This window comes from Molossus molossus, unplaced genomic scaffold (genome assembly GCF_014108415.1).
Source record: "Molossus molossus isolate mMolMol1 unplaced genomic scaffold, mMolMol1.p scaffold_m16_p_10, whole genome shotgun sequence".
Classification (NCBI taxonomy): Eukaryota; Metazoa; Chordata; class Mammalia; order Chiroptera; family Molossidae; genus Molossus; species Molossus molossus.
In genome coordinates, this window is record NW_023425345.1 from 10,903,450 (window position 1) to 10,926,145 (window position 22,696).

The following is a 22,696-nucleotide window of genomic DNA, read 5'->3' on the forward strand; positions in this document are numbered from 1 at the left end:
GCCTCAGTAGAAAAGTGTGGACAGATAATACCAAGCACTGACCGGTGGCAGAGGGGCAGGCATGGAGGATGGGAAGACTGCCTTGTTTTAGGCCATTGCTCTGGAAGTCGGGAGGGGGCCTATGGAGAGGACATGCCGTCGCAGGAGTCCGGGGTAAGGTGATAGGGACAGACAGGAGTGAAGACAGCAGGAATGCAGAAGGGATGAACCTGAGCGCTGCAGAGGAAGGTCGAGCTGCGCTCACTGGGGAAAAAAGTCAAGAACCACCAGGCGATCTGCAGAGCGCACCAGACAGTCTTCATACCTCACTCTCCTATCCCCGTCTGGTATACTGCACAATGTATAAAAAAAGTTCCCTAAGGTCTCATTTTCTCTTGCCTTCTTCCTTATTTTTCCATGCCTATTCAAGAAGGGGGGGGGGGGGGTCAGCTTTGCAGCGGTCAGAGGCCGTGCCTGCCTGACCTTCAGCTTGGGGGTACGGTCGCTGTTGTCATCCATCTCCAGGATCTGGCCCTTCCAGTTAAAGGAAAAGTCCCAGGGCACTAGGGGCCAAGAGGCCTGCAAGTGGCCTCCTGCTCAGCAGGCTCCGGGCCCTGCTCCATCCGAGGTCCTGGCGTGCCCACCTCTGAAGGCAGCCTTGGCCGGCAGGGTGGGCGTCCAGCTCGGTCCTGGCGTCCCTAGCGCCCCATCTCTTCCACATCCCCAACTCTCCTCCTCTCCCAGGCGGCTGCCCGTGCAGGAGCCCTGGATGGTGGAGGACCGGCAGTCCGGCGGCGGGAGCCAGGTTCAGCCTCCGAGTCTCCCTTCCTCCTTTCTTCGGGGAGGGCGCCGGCCCGGGTCAAAGCGCTCCTTTCGGGGGTTCTCGGGTCGCACAGCTGCCCCAGGCGGCCAGCCATCCCCCAGGCCTGTGCGGCGGGAGGGGTGCGCATGCGGCGGGAGGGGGGCCGTGACTCACCGCCTGTAACCCAACACCCGCCCTGCCTCCCCTCCTCCAGCCTCTCCCCCAGCTCCGGCTTGGCGGCCGCGGCGACACCTAAAAGAATGAAGGGGCGCCCGGGCCCGTGGCGCCCCCGGCCGGATCGCGAGCGGGCCCCAGGGGCCCCCGGCTCGGAGCTCTCTCGGTTGCACGGGCCCCGGGCTCGGCGAGCAGCCGCCGCCGCCCGGGCGCGAGCCAGAAGGGAGGCCGAGCGGCCGGAGCAGGAGGCGGCGGCGGCGGCGGCGGCGGCGGAGGTGGTGGAGGGCCCGCGGTAGCTGCGGCGGGCGAGCCCGGGGAGGGGGCGCCCGGGCTTGGAACCCCCCAGTCCCCGTCCCGGCCGAGCGAGGACAAAGCCCTCTGGCCACTGCCTGCGGCCTACACCGCGCGGCACAAAGGGCGAGTCGCGACACGCACCCATCCCCCTCCCAGCTCGGGGTGGCCCCGGGCCGGGGGTGGCGGCAGGGAGGTGGGGGAAGCCCCGGCCGCCCCGCCCCTCGCTCCCCCTCCCCCGGGACCGGCGAGCGCGCCGCCCAGCCCCCGCCCCGTCTGCCCGGCCTCCGGGGGAGGGGTCGGGGGGCGCGGCGCCCACATAACACTCCCCCTCCTGCTCTCGGAGCCACCCCTCTCCCCTCCCTCCTGCAAACACCACCGCCTCTCCTGCCACCGCCGCCACCTCGCCGACGCTCCTCAGTTCGCCGCGGCCGGTGGGCGGTGCGCGGGCTGTGCGCGCCGGGGGCGCCAGATGTGCAGTCCCGGCCCCAGCCAGTGACCCAGCGCAGCCCTAGCGGATCCGGCCGCCTCCCCAATGCTGCGGGGGCGACCTTGAGCGCCCCGCGACGTACCTCGGCGGGGACCCCGACACCCCGAGCACTGTGCCGGGTCCCGTCCTTTCCATCCCACTCGCCCTGACTTTGGACATGGAGGGGGCCGCTGCGCCCGCGGTCCGGGACGGCCCTGACTCGGGGCCGGGGGCGCCGGGCTCTCCCCTGGAGGCGGGGGCGGGGGCGACCGCAGCCCCCGCAGCGGCGGCCCCGGAGCCCAGGAAGCCGCACGGCGTGAAGCGGCATCACCACAAACACAACTTGAAGCACCGCTACGAGTTGCAGGAGACCCTAGGCAAAGGCACCTACGGCAAAGTCAAGAGGGCCACCGAGAGGTTTTCGGGCCGAGTGGTGAGTGGGGGAAGTCCCGGGGGGCGCGGGCTGGACGCGGCTGGAGACCGAGGGCGTCACGGGCGGGGGTAGGGGGCTTCTTGGGTGCTCAGTCTCTCTTGTCCTTGATGGGGCTCTCCGGGACCCCTAGACAGCTCCACTCGCTCAGTTCCCCGTGACTCAGGCGTGTTTCTCTCCTGAAACACTTGTTACATCCTGTCTACGCATATTTTGGGTTTTTTTTTTTTTTATCCCAGCAGCAAAGTAGTGTTTATGATTTGCAAACACTTTGCAATGTTGGGACCGTCGGGGTCTCCCTCTCGGGCACGCATTCAGACCATGCCCTGGAATGCCTTATTGCTCTAACTCCAAACCAGACCCACGGCCTCAGCTCAGAGCTGGTCCCCCTACTCCTGTGTCCAGATGAATGGGACCCCTCCATCCTCCCACTCCTACTTCCTATCACCTTGGTGCTGTCGCTGCTAGGGAGGGTGGACTCCTGCCTCTTTTTCAGAGAGAAGCTTAGGGAGCAGAAGTAAAGGCTGCAGCAGGCAGGAGGCTTGTGACAGTTTGGCCTGGCTTCTGGGAGGACTGAAATGCCCTGGGCATGAGTAGCCACACACATGCTGAGGTGCAGCAGACTCAATTACATTTCAGGTCCTGGCTGCAGGGCTACTAAATTGCTTCAGGGGTCTGGCCAGCCGCCCCACTCTTTGTGACAGCTGAACCGTTCCCAGGGTCCCAGCCCCATTTGCACAGCCCCAAAGAGCACCTTGAGTGACTTGGGGTCTCTAGATTGTCACCAACTTGGTTTGTTGTTATTTTCCTTTCTGCAGAACAGGCCCCAGAAATCCACACTGCTTGTGGCTAGAGGATTGGGTTCAAAGTGACTGACTGTTGCAGAAAGATTTTGTGTGGTATGTGGCAGAAAATTAACAGGGTTCTTTGATTTGAAGCATATCGGATGTATTTTAATTGATTTAGCGCCAAAGTCAGGAACTAATTTTGGGACTCCTTGTGTGCACTTTTGGGGGTGTTTTGTGGCCCAGGTTTGGTTACAGATTTAACAAATGACCAGAGGGGAAAAGGCAAAATGCACCATTGAATGAATCGGTAGGTTGATGTTGGTATTTTTCTTTTGCACATGTGCAGAAACAGTTCTGTGAAAAAACAAAAAACAAAACAAAAAACGGGGCACCAATCCAAAAGTTCAGCCCCCCAATTCTCAAATATTTGGATACCTGGATAACTCCCTCATTCTAAGCTTTACTGTTTGGGTGGATATAACTTGATCCTATGCTTTTCTTTTTGTAAAGTCTGTTGTAGGTTAATTGGAAATTTGAGACATTGTACATTATATGTATTTTAAGCTGTCTCCAACTGAAAATTTCTATAGCAGCAAGTAGTTGAGAATTCACTCTGGGCAGGTGCCATTTTTTAAGGTTGAAAAAATTAAAGAGGAGGTAAAGCTGTCATTCGAGGGACACACTTCCAGGTTTGTGGAAGAAGAGGCAGAGAAACGTGCACTTCATTCATGCTTTTCTTCTGAGGTGATATTCCCCAGGCTGGATGTTGAATAAGCAAAAACTAAGCTTAGCTCCTTGCTCGTGTTGTCTTAATAGCTGTTGAAGAATCGCGCTGGGAAGTTGGAAAGTGGAATAATGAAAAACAGACGCGGTTGGAGCTGCAGGTTGAGGATGTGAGCTTGTGAGGGGTTGAGTGGTAAGGGTGTGTCTGGGGAATCTGTGCGGGGACACAGAAGCCTGAATGCTGGGAGCTGCTGCAAATTGAAAGAATGAAACCTCGTATTATGCCAGACACCTTTCTGAGCTTTACTGGAGCTTCCTGTCAGGCATTCGTCTGGCAGTCTGATCCACAGAGTAAGTTAGAGTGAAAGGATTGCATCAGTAGAGGGGAGTCTGCCCTTCTCCTTCAGTGGGTGTCTGCCTTTATTTGTAGAAACGTTGAACATTCCGCCCGGGTTTAGTCGAATGCCCACTAGGGGGCGCCCTGAGAACGGAAGAGGCTCATTTCTCAGCAGCAAGACTTCAGTCCTGCTGTTATTGTCCAGCCCTAGTTCAGTTTCCCATTGTGCTATTTATTTCAGCTCAATCTCCTGGTTTACTAAAAAATTAATGTATCGATATTGAATCTGGTAGTAGATCCAGACCCAGAATCTCCAAACTGCTTTCAACCGGATAGGCAAGCTTACAATGTTAGCCAAATCACCTGGTGAGAACTTTGCATTAAATAGGTGGGAAAACTGTCGGGTGAGGTTGGGTGAATGGAAGGCCTCCTTGGCCTTGAGTCCTCCCCCTGCTGAGCACACTGCTCACAGATGGTGTAGGAACTTAAGTGAGAAGCAGGAATTGTCAGGTGGAAAATTCCCTGTGTCTGGCTGAACAGAAAATAAAACAAACATAAAAAAAAATTGGTCAGCAAGTTGTTCTTGCCATACAGTGCTTGGTGACTCAGAATCTGTCAGGAGCAGCAAGAAATTTTCATTTAAACTGGCAGTTTTCTTCTGGTTCCAAGGATGCACTAAACAGCCACAACTTGCTTTTAAGGTACAACTGAGGAAAATGGACGCGCGCTATGTCAATTCTGCCTTTTCGATCTTCAGGGGGAATTCTGCAGTGATTTATTTTCATCCGTAGCTTCGCCGCTTAGAGCACTTCTCAGGTACAGTGGCTTTATTAAGCCACTTTGCCAGTGCCAGTGGCTGAAGTCAGGTGCTGGCTGCCAGGCTGCATGAGAGGCTGTGAAATCAGTGCTCTTGACACGGAGCAGTGTTTGAAAACAAGAATGCTGTGGCTTTTAACTGCATGTTTGGAGCGCCTTCTGAATCAAAACACCACGCAGCATTATCTCCTATGTTCTGTGAAAGGCAGTTCCAAAAACAGTTGCAGAATCAGAAACTTGGATCAGCTGGCAGCCCTCCGCAGGGTACAGGCATCCTCCCCTCTTCAATCCCAAATTGAAGTGCCCGAGCCTGTCCACAACGTAGGGACTCAAAGTGGCTTCTTCCAGAGAGACTAGCAAGCCCACCAATGAGGCAGTCTTGCAGGAGGGCTAAGGGCCCTGGCTGACATTCAAATCCTGACCCACCCCTTGCTAGCATTGTGACCTGTGCAAGCTATGTAGCTCTTTGAAACCTCAGCTTTCTCGTCTGTAAAATGGGCAACTAATGGTACCAAGTTCATGGGCTTGTTGTGAGAATTGAGTAAAATGATCTATAGAAAGCTTCAAAAGGGGAAATAAGCCAATTTTAGTTTCCTTTTCTAGCAGATATTTTTTTTTCCCCTCATCTCACTTGGACTTTTAAGACCATCAGGAAAACATGGTGCTTTTGACAGTTAGCCTTGTATCATTCAGAGAGAGGTAGAAGAAATGATCAACTTACCATCTAGGGAATGCTAGAAAAGCGTGCCCATAGGAAGCTAAGGCAGCCAGATCCCAGTAGGCTCTGAACGCATTTCTAAAGCCTTGAATTTAGCCTTTATTTATTGCAGAACTCTTGCTTTGTTACAATCTTGGGCAGGATTCTTAAGCAGGCCCCCGTGTCCTAACATGGCATGCATTTTCTTTGAGCCAAACTCCCTGGACCTTCAGGCTGCACAAAATATTGACAAAAATACCAAAACCAAAAACAACATTTTGGGGAGAGGTGTCATGTGATTGCTTCCCTGCCAAGGGCCAAATTCATCTTCCCTGCGCACCTGGTTATCACTTGTTTGTGGTGTTGTCTAAGCAGAAGGGAAGGTCTCTGGGAAGGGTCTGGCAAGGGAGTGACAGGACTGGGGGGCAGAGGGCACCCCAGGTCCCAGAGCTCTAGCTTGAGTGACGGGCCATCCTCACATGGCAAAGCTACTGATTTGACCCAAGATGGGTGTTTTAAACATTGGCCCTGTTGTTCATAACCTGGCCCTTGACTATTGCAGATCATGGGAGCGAATTAGCAGGCTGACCTGCTGAGCCAGAGTTGTGTGTGGCTGTCATGTGCACGGTGGCGGAGGTGCCACGTTACAGCTAAGACCCAACCCCAGCTTCAGGGAGCGAGGGACCTTGGCAAACATGTCCAGTCTTCTTATCCTGGAGGTGGGAAAAGTAAGGCACAGAAGTGTTAGGTGACTTTTCTGAGGTGGCACAGCTCGTAAGTGACTGAGCTGGGTCTAAGAAACCTGACTCTTGATTTGGTATTTTTCCATCACCCATCTTATAAATCTTTCCCAGAGCAAGACATGATCCTCACTCTTAAAGAATATACTCTAGTAGCAAAGATGAAATGTACTTACAAATATTGAACTAATTCTGCTCAGTTCAACAAAGATTTATTACCATCTGCCATATGCTTCTCCCCATGTTAAATGCTGAGACCTAGACAAAGAACTTACCGTCTGGTGGAAGAGACAGAATTAAGCAACTGCTAGGCCATAGTTCCCTCTTCTATTCGGGACTTAATTATTTCAGGTGATTTTCAAGTCGAACTGTAGTTCATTGAAGCTTAGCTCATTACATTGAGTTCAACCCTGGATAGGAACACCCCTTCCCCTTATTAGCTCTGCTGCTATTATTACTACCAGCTGATATTTGGGAGAGGCTGGGATGTGTCTACTTTACAGACATTTTCTCTGCTCCTCTCAGCAATGCTAAGAGGTATGCACTGTAGTTAGACCCGTTTAACAGACAGGGAAAGTGACGCTTTAGGGAGGTGGAGTAGCTTGCCCAGGGTCATCCAGCTAAACAGTGTCAAACTCGTCTACCTGTATGAAACACGTTGCTGCTAGAGAAATGGAGAACCTTCCTTGTGTTGTCCAACTGGTCAGCTCTGGATTTGGGCATGGAGCTCTCTGCTCATGGAGCCAGAGGACCAGCCCTGGGGTGACTCTTTTCCTGGGGGGTTTCTTGTTATTCAGCTGGGGATCTAGAGAAGGGGCCATGGAATACTGTAGGTTTAGGGACGACAAATACTGTTGAAGATGACCTTTGATTTGGGTTTCAGAAGACTGAAATATGGGCCATTTCAGCCAGAGGGCAAATTCTAGGGTGAGCTGACCAGGCTGCCTGTAATGCGGGGTTTGTGCTGGGACCCAGTGGGAGGCAAGATGGGTAAAATAGGATGGGGGGTAAAAATAATATATAACAACAACAGCTAATACTTCTTGAGTGATTATGACATGCCAGGTACATATAAACGGATTTAATTCTCCTAACAATTCTGGAATGATCTCATTTTCCAGATGAAGAAACTGAGTCACAGAGAGGTTCACTAGCCTGCCCAAGGTTACATGCAGCAGCAGAGCTAGGGTTCGGATCCAGGTATCGTGAATGCAGAGACCTTGACCATCTCGCCTCCTCCAGGCGGTGGGCTGGGTCCTGATCACAGTGGGGCCCTGAGCCCATCAGACTGGTGGGCTGGCTGGGAGCAGGGCGGCCAGCCTGGAGGTTTTCGCAAGAGTTGAGGTATGAGAAGATAAGAATCGGACTGTGTTGGGGGAGATAGTTTCTGGCAAACTATCTGCTTGTTGAGCCACAAGTATGTTTTAATGAATCAGGTCAGGGAGCTTTCCACCTGGACACACACTGAGTTTTTTGTTGCTTGAGTATCCTCAGGTTCTAGAAGCCCTAGGGGGCCTCCGGAGGTCAGCCAGTTCTCTTTGCTTGTAGACGGAAAGACGGAAGTGCACGCACACCATGGTATCATTTCCGCCAGGGACACAGCAGGAGATGAGGGTTGAGTGAGAAATCTCGTGTGTTCTGTTGGTAAGCCCCATCTAATTGTCTTAAACCTACTGTCAATGCCTCGCATAGTGCTAAGCACATAGTAGGTCCTCAAAAAAGGCTTGCAGGATGGAACTGAAATGAATACATTGAGCCGGGAATATTTTAGGAGGTGTAGAGGTTGTAGGTCCCCACCTCTGACCTCAAGGAGCTTTTTGATTTGTTGGGAAGAAAAGACAATGGCTGGAAATGAATGGCGGATTGCGGAGCAAAGTTTGCAAAGCCAGGCAGACCCTCCCCTGCACAAATCTCTTTCTGTTACATGTGCTTATGCACGAGAGAGAGAGAGACAGAGAGAGAGAGAGAGAGAGAGAGACGTCTATCCAGGGCTTGTCAGCTTCCTGGCCATGGCTTCCTGTCCTCAGTGGCTTCGGAGTCAGACAGTGTAAGTCTCATTTGTCTTTCCCACATGAAAGTCCTGGAGCATCTGTAAGTTATGATTTGTGAAGTATCTGCTTTAAAGCACAATGCATTTATCATCGTGCTGGCCCAGACGACACTGTGCAGTGCAGGAATGAGAAGATCCCAGGCCCCAGCAGAGGAGGGGCTGGGCCAGATGACCCACCCGTGAGTGGCGTCTGGCTGTATTGATAACATTCTCTGGAAACGGCCCAGGAGCAGCCAGATGTTGACTTCACAGCGAGGCTCTTCGGTGAATTTTCATGTTAAACCGGGGCTGGGCAGTTCCACTCCTCGGTCTGCCCAGGAGAAACGCAAACCCATGTCCATGTACAAACTTGCACACAGATGTTACAGCAGCATTATTCATAAAAGCCCCAAAGTAGAAGCAACCCAAATACCCATCAGCTGATGAATGGATAAAATGTGGTGTGTTCACTTTATTTATGACTGTTATTGATGATCAGTTGCATACGTTTACTGATAGAATATTTCTGGACTCTTATTCAGGAATAAAACGAAGTATTGATGATGAACCTTGAAAACATTATGCTAAGTGAAAGAAGCCAGTCACAAAGGATCATGTATAATGTATGATTCTGTTTCTTTGAAATATCTGAAATAGGCGAATCCGTAGGGACAGAAAGGGGATTAGTGGCTGCCTAGGCCTCGGGAAGTAAATGGGAGCGGCTGCTAATGGGTATGGGGTTTCTTTTTGGGAATTGAAGTGTTGGAAAGTTGGCCGAGACGATGATCGCACCACTTTGAATACACTAGAAGCTCGGACTTATACATTTTACGTATTTATTTTTTAAACTGAAATGTCTAGACAGGTATCTGACTTTAATCTCACTAGATCCAGGCATTCAAATTATGCCTCTGGTTTTTTCTCATTTATTTAGCTATCCTGGTTGCTAATTGGGTTTATTTATTTATTTATTTTGCAATTTTTATGAATTTTTGTTACAGATGTTTCTCCTTTTTCCCTCATTGACACCCTCCTCCTGACCCCCCCCCCCCCCACCGCATTGTCATCTCTGTCCATTGGTTACGCATCCATGCATGTAAGTTCTGTGATTTAATGGGCGAATTGATGATATGTGAATTAGATCTCAATAAACTTATCATCAGAAACAACGGCAGCTCAGGGAGGTGTTTGGGAAGTGTGGATGGGGGTAGAAGCCCAGGCCCCCAAGATTCCAACCCGCGGGCCCAGGGAAGGTGCGTGTGCACTTTGTGTGAGGAGCCGAAAGCGTCGCTCTGTGTGCCGTGGTCAGGGAAGCGTGCCCCAGAGCAGACTGCCTGGGTCTGCTGCATCCCGCCCCTGACAGTGTGACCTTGGGGTGGTCACCAGTCTCCTTGAAACCTGCTTTTCACCTGGGGCTCATAATAGTTCTTATTTTATGGAGTGTTGAGAGGACTCAAGCGCTGTAGCTAACAGCCGTCATGCCTGGCACATAGTAGGTGGACAATAAATGCAGCCAGGGCCGCTGCTAGTGTAAAAGGCACATTTGTACAAATTACAAAAAGGCCTTTCTCTGGGTGGATGGATTTGAAAAAGGTCCTCTCCTGGCCTGAAGGAGCCTCCCACACTGGTGGCCGGGTGAGGACACTGTGGGCTGGATGCCGGTCACTTGCTCCTCCAAGTGGTGGCTTTCATCATTGTTCTTATGAGCTCCTATGTGTCACTGCTCTGTGGCTGAAGGTTCCCCATCATGAAGACACTGCATAATTTGGGGGTTGGCACACCTTCTTTTTCTGTCACTCTGGTAATAAACCCTATGCATTATAATGAGCACTTACTGAAGTTCAGGACTGTGGGAAATTTCAGAGAATGTGACGAGCCCCGCCGTCAAGATACCGCGGAGGTAGTTGAGGTGTGTAATGAACACATCTGGAGTAATCGGAGACAATGGTGGGTCGAGTATACATGCAGGGCTGAGAAGAAATCACAGCTGTGGAATCAGACTTGAGTTCAGATTGTTTCCTGCTACTTGGCAGCGAGATGATCGGGCACGTGGCACGTTTCCTCGGAGCTTCTGCATTCTCATCGAGAAAAGTGCAGCTGCCACGTGGGATTGCCCCGAGAAACGGGGTTAGGAAGCTTCCACACGGGTTTGGAGCTTGGTGCACAGGAGGCTCTCGAAAACTAGGGCCAGCACGATTACTTTGGTGACAAGTGCTAGCATCCAGTACCTGGTGACCTTCTCATCTTAGATCATGGCTCTCCCCGCTTAAAATCCTCTCATGGGTTGCAAGGGGTCTAAACTCTGAATTTTCCATGTCCTTTGAGGCTTTTCCCTGGGTGTCTGAAATCGCACCTCCTGGATCCTCTGTCTTGGACCTGTGTCTGTTCTCTTCAGAGCATGTAAACCGTGTGGGTTTGATGACTTGTACATATATACACAAGGGCATATATACACTCTGCCCTTGTTGCCCATGAGAAGGGAAATGGGCACTGTCTTACCACTGCATCCTGGCGCCAGGCATATAGTAGGTGCTCAGTAAGTATGAATGAATGAATGAACAAATGAACAACTGCATGAAGAATATACTGGCAATCCTGAGATGGGGGCAGGGGGAGGGTTCTGTGAAGGTGTGAGGCAGAACCCTTTCCTGGGTCACCCCTTTTCTCACCACCATGAGGTCATCTGTGGAGAGCCCAGAATTGCCAGGTGCCTCTTGATTGTGCCGTGGTCACTTGCCCCTCCAAGTGGTGGCTTCCTCCCAGGGAGAGGAAGAGGGAACCTGTTCCTCACTCTTGGGGGCTGCTCCGCAAGGCTCTGCATTCTTGGGTTGCTTTCATACTTCTCCAAGACTCCAGCCTCCCATCTGAGAAGCCCTGGTGATCAGCTCTGCAGAGTAGGCAAGCTTTAGATGCAAAATGCATTTGCAAGATTTTCAAAACATTTTATTCCGGGGTTGTAAATCAAGTACTTAAAGAAGTATAAACTGGATGGAGTGCAGAGGTAATGTATGTCTGCAAGAAACACCATCATGATCTGCCCTTGAAACTTGAGAGAAGAATTCCACTTGTTTACTTTCATTAGAGATATTGAGAGGCAGCATGAGGTTTCCCCGGGGGGGGGGGGGGGTTGCTAAGAGGCCTCTGCAGTAGGTTCCCCTCCTTCCCTGGAAGGGGAGGGGACTGATGGTGGTCAGGTGGCTTGGGGTGTGCAGTTTGAATCTATTTGGCCCAAGAACAATTTCCCAGTAAAAAATGGGGGCTGTGTCCTGGCCGGTTTGGCTCAGCGGTTAGAGCGTCGGCCCGTGGACCAGAGAGTCCCGAGTTCGGTTCCTGCTAAGGGCATGTACTTTGGTTGCAGTTTGTTCCTGGCCCTGGTTGGGGTCGTGTGGGTGGCAACCCGTCGATGTTTCTCTCTCTCTCTTCCCCCCTCTCTCCCTCCCACTCTGTCTGAAGATAAATGCAGGAAGTGTCCTTGGGTGAGGATTAAAAAAAAAAGGGGGCTGCTTCTCTCCCAGAGTAGTTCCCAATGGCCAGTCCCTCCTCATTCCTTCCAGCTGACTCAGAAGCCACCAAGGCATCCGATTGCAGCGGGTTAGAAGGCCTCCTTGCCTGCTGTGGCCATTCCAAGTGCCTGAGGACACTCAGATCCCCTCTTGTACAGGGCGGGGAGGGAAGTGGACCATCCGGTCTAGCAATCTGAAAGGGTGCCTGGGGTGGCCTGGAGCCAGGCTGCCTGGGGTCGAGAGTCCCTCTCAAACCTCCTGTGTAACCTTGAGATGGTCAGCCTGACTCAGTTTCCTCATCTGTGCAATGGGAGTGGCTGTGAGGATAAATGTGTCGTGGGTCCAGTTCTCAGAAAAGTGTGTGGCCCACAGTGAATGTTTTCTACGTGTTCTTCTTGGAAGGCGCTGTGTTGGGAAGCAGGTCGGGGTCTCAGCCGTCTGCACCTCGGCAGCCTGGGCACAGTGCATCGCACACAGTAGGTGCCCTGGTGTTGAACCCCTTCTCTTCACCTGTAAGTTGAGGGGCTGGGACAGAGTGTTCTCCAGTCCCTGCCAGGTCCTAGGAGGAGAGTCCTGGGTGCACCGAAAGGAATAGGTGAGGTGTAGACTCCTTTTCTGCAGCCTGCTCTATGGCAGAAGGACTCCTTGCGGCGGCGGAGAAGTACGCTCAGCTCCCAGAACCTGAGATTGTTCGGTGCAGGCTCTGTCCCGTGTAAGGAAAGTCTCCCACGTGGAGTGTCAGCCTGCACTGGAGAGGACTTCTCATCTTACCTGCTCTCTGGTCCTGTAGGGTCCCGTTCAGCTCTAGGCAGGCACTACTTTTAAAAAAAACATTTTTTATTGATTTTTCGAGAGAGAAGAAGGGAGAGGGAGAAAGAGGTAGAAACATCAATGTGAGAGAGAACCATCCATCAGCTGCCTCCTGCACACCACCCACTGGGGATTGAGCCTACAACCTGGGCATGTGCCCTGACTGGGAATCGAACCAGCTACCTCTTGGTGCGTGGGTCAACTCTCAGCCACTGAGCCACACTGGCTAGTCAGTCACTACTTTTTTTTTTTTATTCTCACCCGAGGACATTTTTCCACTTTTTGTTCAGATAGAGTGGGAGGGAGAGAGGGAGAGAGAGAGTAACATCGACGTGAAAGGGACACATCGAGTGGCTGCCACCCACACGACCCAACCAGGGCCGGGGACAAACTGCAACTGAGGTACGTGCCCTTAGCGGGAACCGAACCCGGGTCTCTCTGGACCACAGGCTGATGCTCTAACCGCTGAGCCAAACCGGCCAGGGCAGTCACTACTTTTTTAAGCACACCTGTGAGGTAGGTTCTGAATGAGGCTCTTTGAGAGTTAGAACTTCTCGCTTTCAGAGAACCTGTCCATCCTCGCATTTGCACAGTGGGGTGATAATAGCGGAACCTGCCCCCTAGGTGGTTGCAAGAATTCAGGGAGGGCGCTGGGAACAGTGCCTGACAGGTAGCCAGGTCTCAGTCCACGTTAACTGTTGTTATTTGGGGTGGAGAGGAGGGCGAGCTCACGTTGGCCTGGTGGCCTGGAAAGATCTTTGCTCATTCCTTAGAAACCTAGAATTTCTAACCCAGTTGCCGCCTCTGCTCTCAATCGTGCCTGGGGGTCTTCCCGGGACACCGTTTTCTCCCAGTGACTTTAGCAGTGAGGGGCACATTCAGCAGCCACTCAGCCTGGGTCCTTCAACCTGGTGACAGGTGGGTTGGAGGCAAGACTCAGAGGATGAGGAGAAGACTAAGGAGGGGTCCTGTCCCCAAGGCAAGAGATGTTTTTATAGCAGCCTCAGTTAAAAGGAAGAATTGACTTATTAATATATTTAAGTCTGTTGCATCCTTAATGATGAAATCAATCAATTGATCAATTTATTGCTTAATCGATTAATTAAACAATCAAGTTCACCTTTCGGGAGCACATGGGGGTGATCGCATCGCCTGCATCATCTCACTGACTTTCTTGTTGGCCTTAGACCCAGCCTGTGAGAGAGATGCTATTGCCATCCCGCCTTTGCCACAGGGGCCACCTGTGGCACTGTTTGTCACCTGGGGCTGTTGGCAGGGACAAGCTCGTATCTACCCAAGCTCTCTGCTGTGCCCCTAGACAGCTTCCCAAGAAAAAGTACAAATATCCGTCATGTTTTTCTTGTGGCAGGTGTTTCTTCTGTTTCTCCCAGGTAGCGCACGTGAAAATATGAATCCAGGTATTTGTTGAGCTCCTCCTCAGTGCCAGGCACTGTGTAGGCTCTCGGGAGAACAACAAGGAACAAGATAGGACCTGTCCCAAGCGACCTCAACCACATCTTGGTTCTAGAACATCTTCCTACTCCTGTCATTTCTAGATCCCCATCTTTGTGGTCCACACTTACCCCTCCTTGCTGGTCCATTTAAGGAGAATGATTCCCCGGTGTGTGTGTGTGTGTGTGTGCGTGCGTGCGTGCATGTGTGTTTAATCTCCCAGAATTCATCGCTTTGCATCAAGTACAGCCATTATGCAGCCTTGACTTTCAATGTATCAATTTAAAAAGATGCCAACAGACTTTGAGAAACTCTCAGCAGTCCTTGATGCAACATAATTACTTTGTATGGGTCTTCATAGATTTGAAAGTGAACCCTTTTTGTAAGCAGCAGACGCAGTGGGAGGGGAGAAGCTGACGGTCTGTCCATCTGCTGAGCTCAGAGCCCAGCAGGAGAATGCGGATGGAAAGGCAGGGCAGCGATGCGCTCACTCCAGGGAGAATTCCCCTTTGCATCTTCGTCAAGGTTAATTGATATCTTTTCCCGGGCAGAATCAAATGGAATGCTCGGGGAGGGACCCAGTCTGTGCTTGGGAAGGCAGCTGGTAGCAGAAATCCTGGAGAGGGGAGGAAGTAAGTGGAAATCTCCACTAACCGTACGCACCGTCTTGGATGTGTAGGAAGCTTCAGAGGGGAGGAGCCTTTCCCTAACAGTCCTAATAGCAGGAAAGATTCGGTGAGTGACGAGTGTGTGCCAGGCACGGTTCTACAATTTTACATGCCGTCCCTCCTTTGAGCCTGTGTTACTAGTGCATTGATTTTGTAGACCAGGAAGGAGAGACAGAGAGATCAAGTGACTTACCTAAGTCACAGAGCCGGATTTAGGGCTGGACTGTCTAATGTCAGGGTCATGGTTGTCACTGCTGGGCACCAGGGCCTCTCCTGGGTAAGGAGCCCTGTAAACCTCTGCAGCTTCCTGCTTTGGTTCATTGAACCCAGGCGTCAAGCTCAGAGAAAGTTGTCTCCAGGCTTGTGAAATAGCAGTGTGAGGAACTTTGTTCCATAATCTTGGTTTTTCTGTGTCTTACTCATTTTTGTCCTCCCAGTGTAAGCCCGGTGCCTGGCACACAGTGGCAACGCAGTAACATTTTGTTGAATGGCCCTGGAGTGTTATGAGTCTGGGGCTGTTGTCAGGAGACTTGGGAGCTGGTCCGAGCATTGCTAGGACTTCAGCTGTGTGACCTTGGGCACGATATGTCCTGTGGCTCCAGTTAACTTATCTGTGAGATGAGCGCTCCGGGCCTCATTTTTGTTTTAGGGTTCATTATTCACTCAACAAATATTTGTTGAATGCCTGCTATGTGTCAGATGCCAGTCTGCTCTGGGACACAGGTCAAGAGTGATGATGACAATGAGACAGATGAGGTTCCTGCTCTCTCTGAGCTTACGTGCCAGCCCTGTCCAGATTCTGCATGTGATGAGTTCCCACAAACTGCTTCAAAGCGGCAGACGCTGAATCCTTCCTGTTTGCCTCCCCCCCAGGCAGGACGTCCATCGTTTCTGCGTACCGATACATCCCTAGTGCCGAGCACAGAGCCTGGCGAGTAAATACTGGTGCATTCCGGAATGAATGATTGCAATGTATGTTTCTCTTGCTAACAAAATCTCAGATTTAAAAAATTCTGGGGTTAAAGCGCAAGAAGAAAACTGAGGCTCCAAAGTACCATTTTCCAGGAGAAGCAGTGTGTTGTTAAAGGCAAGATGCAGCCGAGATGGGGAAGGTTTGTTATCTCTGCTAGTTGAGGAATTAGCAAGTCAGGCAGGGTTCCTCGATTTTTTCATCTGGTGGTGCTTTTTGCAAACCAGAGGAAAAACAAAAACTCTCTCGTTCCCCCCACCTTCTCTGCTTCAAGCAGAAAAGGCACTTAACTTCTTAAAACAGCTCATGAAGGGAAAAATTATAACAAATATTTTGCATTTCTCTGGTGGCGGCACAGTCTGAATTCCTTTCAGCCCCACAATGAGTTCTAATTTTATGAAATGTTTGGATTAGCCCCCAATTTTCCGGTGGAATTTGGGAGGCTTGTATTTGTACTTATGCTTGAAGTGAAGAAATCTCATAAAATCCGTGCAGTGTCTCGGGCCCAGTGGGACGTTCTAGCCAAGGACAAAATGACCATCAGCGGAATGACGGGGAAGAGAGATCTCTCTGGAAGCTGTGGGCAGGCTTTTCGGATGGCGGTGTGTTCTTGAACCAGTCTCCGGCTGCATACCACTTCCAACTGATCATGGGCTATAAACATTCCAGCCCAAGTACAATGCCTTGTACCTGACCTTGTTTCTTCAATTCCTGGAGCCTGAGAACATTAGGGCATCTGGTAATTGAGTGAGAGGCATTTGATAGCACATGGTGCTCTATTCCTGCCCCTCCCCCACTTCGCCCACAGCACACACTGCCTTGTGTTATAATTTCCAGTTGACGTATCTGTTTCTGCCTCTAGACCTGCACTGTCTTATATGGACACGTGTGGCTGTTAATATGGCCCTGGCTGGTTGCTCAGTGGTTAGAATGTCAGCCCGTGGACCAAAGAGTTGTGGGTTCGATTCCAGCCAGGGGCATGTACCTCGCTTGCAGTTCTTCCCCAGCCCTGGTTGGGGTCGTGTGGGAGGCAACCAAGTGATGTGTCTCTCTCACATCAATGTTTCTCTCTCTCTCTCTCCCTCACACTCAATCTGAAGATAAATAGAAAAATATTCTCAGGTGAGGATTGAGAAAAACTATATGAAAACTCAGTCCTTTGGTCATACTAGCCACTTTTTAAGTACTTAACCCTTTGCGGCTAGTGGTTACCATGGGACAGTGCAGAAAACGTCATTTCTGTCATCATAGACAGTTCTGAAGGGCAGCACTGCTCTGGGTGCTGAGTTTAAACACTGCAGTGACACAGTCCACCCCTTGCTTTGCTGTATTAGCTCCGCACGTAACCCTTGCCATCTGTAATTATCTCTAAGCAACCCTCTCATCCTCTTTTCTGAATCTTCAGTGTCTAGGACAGTGCCTGGTATGTAGTAAGTTCCCAGCAAAGACTTTGGATGAATGAGTGAAGTTGTCTGATTCAGCATTGCTTTGTGTGTGCCTGACACAGTGGGCCTTCAAAAACAATGAGCGAATTCTTCCGGAGTTGTAAGCACTGAGTGGGTTCATCTGCTGTTGGTTGAGCACATACTATGTGGCAGGCATTGTACCAGGCTCTGTACCAGGCATTGTACCAGGTGATGAGCAAACAGACATGCTCCTCCAGTTAAGGAGCTTATCTAATCCAGTGGTTTTTATATTTGCAGCGACATGCGAATCTCCTGGGTGTGCCTGTTAATACGCACCATCCTTGGCACCCACCCCAGAGAATCTGATCCAGCAGGTCCAGGGTGGGACTCAGGGTGACTTGAGAGTTTTAAGTGTTTTAACCAGGCAACTCAAGTGTGAGGGGTTGGCCCATGATCTGTGCTTGGAGAAACACAGCCCTGGGAAGCTGGTTGTATTTATCTGGGGATGTACCACCCCACCTTCTTCAGTCCACACCTTCTCTTGTGATAACCAGAGGGCCCTAAGACCCTGGGTCATTATTTTGGACCTGAAGCTTGATGTTACCCTTCGGTGGAGTAATAATAATAGTAGCAAACAGTTGCATAGCAGTAATGGTGCCAGGCGAGAGTCCAAGCATGTTAAATCACTGACCTAAAGGCATCCTCATGGTAATCTTAAAAGATGCACACCATCATTATCCCCATTTTACAGTGGATAAACTGAGGCACAGAAAATTAAGTCACTTGCCCACGTTGGCACAACTCAAACCCCGAAGCGCTGCTCACCGTCACTGGGCCTTGAGCAGCTGCCTCCCAAATGCCAATGGGCCTTTGTCTCCTTCTCTGCCAGTTGCTCAGAATCAAGTTCAAGTACATTTATGAAATGCCTGCTTAGGGGATTAACACATTTGGGCATTATGAACTCTGTTGACCTACCAATGCCCATCCCTGGCCTCAAGGAGAATAATTCCTTCAACTCAGCAGACATCCCCTTGGTCCTACTACTCACCAGGCCTGGGTGGCGCTCCCAGGTGTGAGAGCCTGGCACCTGGGCTGATGGGGGGACAGAGACATAGGCAGGGACTTCCCAAGAACGTATCACACCCAAGATGGGTCTATCATCTAGAAAAGCAAAGCAAATCTTAAAAACTAGGCGTTCCCTCATTTTACTGCTTGTGACTCAGTTTGTACATAGTTTTGCCGTAGAATACACCTGTTCCACCCAGTAGGAGTTCAGTGTGTGTGTGTTTTGTATGTTTGGTGGGGAGACCAACGTAAGGAAGGATGTGTCTGCCTTCCGCCCTTTTTTAACCACGTAGCGGGGCAGGGCCCCGTGTCGAGTTGGGAGTGCCCAGACGTCTGCCCCATGGAGGGGGTGGGGGAGAACCTCGACTGGAGGAGGTGAGAGGGAGAGGGGTGAACATTTACGGAGCACGTGGTGTGCCCTCTGCAAGGCTCCGAAGGGGGCCGCTTGCGTGGTCCTCTCATTTCCGCAGCCCGTGTCTCTGAGCGACTCTGAAGCTGATGTTCAGAAAGAGGACTCCACCTGCTTCAGTAATCACCAAAGCACCTGAGTTAAAAACCCAGGTCCGTCGGCCCCACTGTGGCTCTTCCTGGTAGCCCGCTGGTTCTCAGTCCCCACGGAGCAGAAGAACCTGGGGACCTTTGAAAAGCTCTCTGGGGATGAGGCCCGGCATCAGTATGTTTCAACTGTCCCTGAGGTGGCGGTAATGCACTGTCGGGGTTGAGAGCCACCGGCTGAATGCAGCACGCTGACTGCGGAGGTCCAGGGGTCTGTGCTCCCAAAGGTGTCCCCATCCCCGATTGGTCATGCTGGGCCTTGCCCGCAGGAAAGTGAACCCCCTTCCCCACTCTTGGCCCCAGCATGCATTGTTCAGGGAGGACTGGTGTCCAGAGCCATCCCCCTGGACCTGGGCCGGGACCTTTGGCTCTGTTACATCAGAGGCTGCCTATAAATCGGCAGCGGCTCATTTTCTTTTTAGGTCCCAGTTGTACCGACCTTTGTGTGTCTGTTTATTTCAGGGAAATAATTTCATCCTGCAAACTTGATTCCCTGGGGGCTACAGAAGTACATTCGGAGGGACTGCTTTTAGTGGGGTGACCTGAAATGTCCTCTTAAAAGAGGCTACAGCTGTTCCCTTTCTCCAAACCCCTGGTCACTTTGCCGGGGACACCGTCCTCTCGACCTCGTATTTTGAGGATCTCACTGTAGTGTTCCTTACACACATCTCTGCATAAGGTCTATTTGTTGATAATGCTAATTTAAAACGACGTTTTGGAGCATATACTGTGAGTTGGGCACACTACTGGGCGTTTTCTGTGTGGGATCTCATTGCTTTTTGCCTCTTCTTGGCAGTGATGAGAGTAAGCACGAGTCTGAACCCCGGGGACTTTTATCCTTAGAAGGGGGAGGTCACGGTCGTGCCATGATTTGCTGGCCTTGTTGGAGAATGAGATGTCCATGGACTGTAGAGACTGCCATATCGGAGCAGTTGGCTTGGCTGGGATGGTGGTGGGTATTTGGCTGATTGAACAGAAGGGTCTGGGAGAAGCAGAGCGGAGCCCAAGAACCACTACTGTCCAACTTGGCAGGAGCCTCAGTCAGGGAAATGGAGACCACTGGTTAGTCTGATGCCTGGGTTAAGTGGAAATAATAAGTTATAATATAGAGCTCTAAATATATTTTTCAAGGTACCTGAAGCTCACTCATTTAAGAGCCAGTCTTTAAAAAAAAAAATGGTATCCATTTATTATGGAAATCTTTCTAAGTAGGTGCACCCTTTCATGCCTTCTCAAAACACAGTACCTTAAAGGCGGTTAAACCGTGTCTAGACGTCTTTGGGGAACTTCTCAATAGTCTTCCGAACTGTGTTTTGGAGTTCTCATGTCTGCTGTTTATAGTTTGTCTATCTTCTCCCTCATCAACTTTCATTCCTTTTTGTGACCATTTTGAACAGTAAAATTCTTCTTTTCCCTGCAGCAAAGATAATGCATGCTCCAGACTGCACTCACAGGGTACGGGTGAAGGTGAAGTGGGTTGTCCTGCCTCGCGTCGGTCCGTGGGGCTGTCCCTAGTGGCTTTCTGGCTCCCTCCACTTCCCCACAGAGCGGCCGTGACCGCGCTCGTTAGAATTGTGAGCAGGACAACTGTGGGTGACTGTCTGGGGCTCAGTGGATGGATCTGATGACAGGTCTTAGCTTTTCTAAGGGCTAATCGCCCTTATTCGTCCAGTCTTCACAGCTGAACTGTCCCTGACAGTGAATCTTGTAAAGTGTTTTTATTATTATTATTTCTTCATTGATTTTTTTAGAGAGAGAAGAAACATCGATGAGAGAGAACATCGACTGGCCGCCTCCTGCATGCCCCCCTCTGGGGATCAGACCCACAACCTGGGCATGTGCCCTGACCGGGAATCGAACTCTTGGCGCATGGGTCGATGCTCAGCCACTGAGCCACACCGGCCGGGCTAAAGTTTTGTTTTCTCGTGTGACAGGATGAGCCACTTTGGGGGAGTAGGACGGCCAGGGCACCCAGTTAGTATATGGCCAAACTTGGGCTCTTGCTCCAGGTACAATGCATTTCCCATTTTGCCACCTCTTTTTTTTATTATTATATTTATCGGGGTTACATTGGTTAATACAATTATGTAGGTGTCAAGGGTAGAATTCTGTAACACATCATCTGTATGTTCACCATCCAAAATCTAGTCTCCTTTCCTCACCGTTCACCCCTGTTCTCCCTCCTCTACTTCCCCCACTCCCCTTTTCCTCTGGCAGTCACCACACTGTCGACTGTGTCTATGAGATTTTTTTTTTAATTTATTTTTTTATCCTCACCTGAGGACACTTTTTCCATTTTTTTGTTCAAATAGAGTGGGAGGGAGGGCGAGGAAGAGAGAGAGAGAGAAACGTTGATGTGAAAGGGACACATTGAAGGTTGCCTCCCACATGACCCAACCAGGGCCGGGGACAAACTGCAACCGAGGTACGTGCCCTTAGCGGGAACCGAACCCGGGTCTCTCCAGACCGCAGGCCGATGCTCTAACCGCTGAGCCAGACCGGCCGGGGCTCTATGAGATTTTTTTTCTTAATCCCTTCACCTTTCTCACCCAGCCCTCCAGCCTCCCTCCCCTGACAGCTGTCAGTCTGGTCTCTGTGTCTGTGAGCCTGTTTCTATTTTGTTTGTTTATTTTGTTCATTAGATTCCACAGATAAGTGAAATCATATGATAGTTGTCCTTGTCTGACTGGCTTACTTCACTTAGCATAATCCCCTCTAGATCGGTCCATGCTGTTGTAAGATTTCCTTCTTTCTCAGCTGAGTAGTATTCCATTGTGTAAATGGACCCCCGTTGTTTTTTTTTATCCACTTTACTGATGGACACTTGGGTCGCTCCCAAATCTTTCGCCACCTCTCACGTGTGTTCGCGGTTGTGGGTGAAGAGATGAGGGGCTTTAGCAGAAAGGAACTATTGCTCTATTTGGATAACCAAATCCAGGAAACACCGACCTGCCTCTCCATCATCTACATTGCTTGAGCGACAGATTTCTTAACTCCTTTCTGAGGGAGCAGAAAGAGAATCTGGCCTCCCCTTCGGCATGCCAGACCCACTCGCTGTTTGCACGTCAGCCTTAGATTAACAAGGAGATGGGCTCAGAAACACACTGGAAAGCAACATGCGTTGCTCTCCACACATAGCTTACATTTTATGACCTGCTTAAAAGATGCAGGGAGCATAAATCTTCGGGAGGGTTGTCTTATTTACTTGTTTGTCTTTTCTGCAGATGGGATGCTTGCATCAGAGCCGGGCTGGCTTCAGATGTCTGCTCCAGGATATTTTAGCCGAACTGTATGAGTCCATTAAACAAATGTAAGAGTTTTTGGGAAAGAGGGGCTGTGTCTCAAACCAAATGTTTTACATGGAGAACATCTGGGGAATATTGGTATTTGTGTGTACAGTACATCAGAAAGCAGCTTGGCGGGGTTCAGCTGGGATGTTTCTGGCCTGTGGTTGCTGGATTTGACAGTTTTGTTGTAAGAGAATGGTTCTTATGAAGTGTTGCCATAAAGACAGTGCTTGATCCAGGAAGGGTGTCCTTGTTTCTCCGCACTCCCAAATTGTTCTGATTAGCTCCCTGGCCAGGTCGCCCACGACATCTGAACAGTCTGCTCTCTGAGCTGGTTCCCCCAAGGCTTAAGCTCTAGGGAGAGGAAGTATGACAAAGCCAGGGCTCAGGGTTTCTTCTTCACCCCATGTTTCCACAGACTGGATGAAATGTGTTGGTCACAGAATCCAAGTACCTGGGTTGAAACTTGGGTGTTGACTTTATGACCTATGGGGACTTGGGGAGTTTTTTTCCTCCATCCCAGTTTCCCTCTCCTGCCCGTCTCACGGGGCGGTGGGGGGAGTAAAATAAAGTGGGGTGGCATTGTATACACAGGAGTCGGCCATTCACACCGTGGTGTTGCGCCCATGGGTCTGTGGTCTCACCCACAAGTACAGGAGCAGCGTGGGCCAGTGTGGAATTCGGGATACCATCGGCGTAGGGTGT

General features: G+C 50.8%; 1 protein-coding gene across 1 annotated transcript in view; it reads left to right on the forward strand.

The window, feature by feature from the left end:
* Positions 1-1,696: 1,696 nt before the first annotated feature.
* Positions 1,697-22,696, forward strand: part of NUAK1 (NUAK family kinase 1) — a 72,583-nt gene continuing 51,583 nt past the window's right edge. Inside the window, exon 1 of the mRNA XM_036253155.1 lies at positions 1,697-2,148. Coding sequence (XP_036109048.1) covers positions 1,894-2,148 — 255 coding nt within the window. The 5' untranslated portion in view covers positions 1,697-1,893. The remainder of the gene's footprint in view (positions 2,149-22,696) is intronic.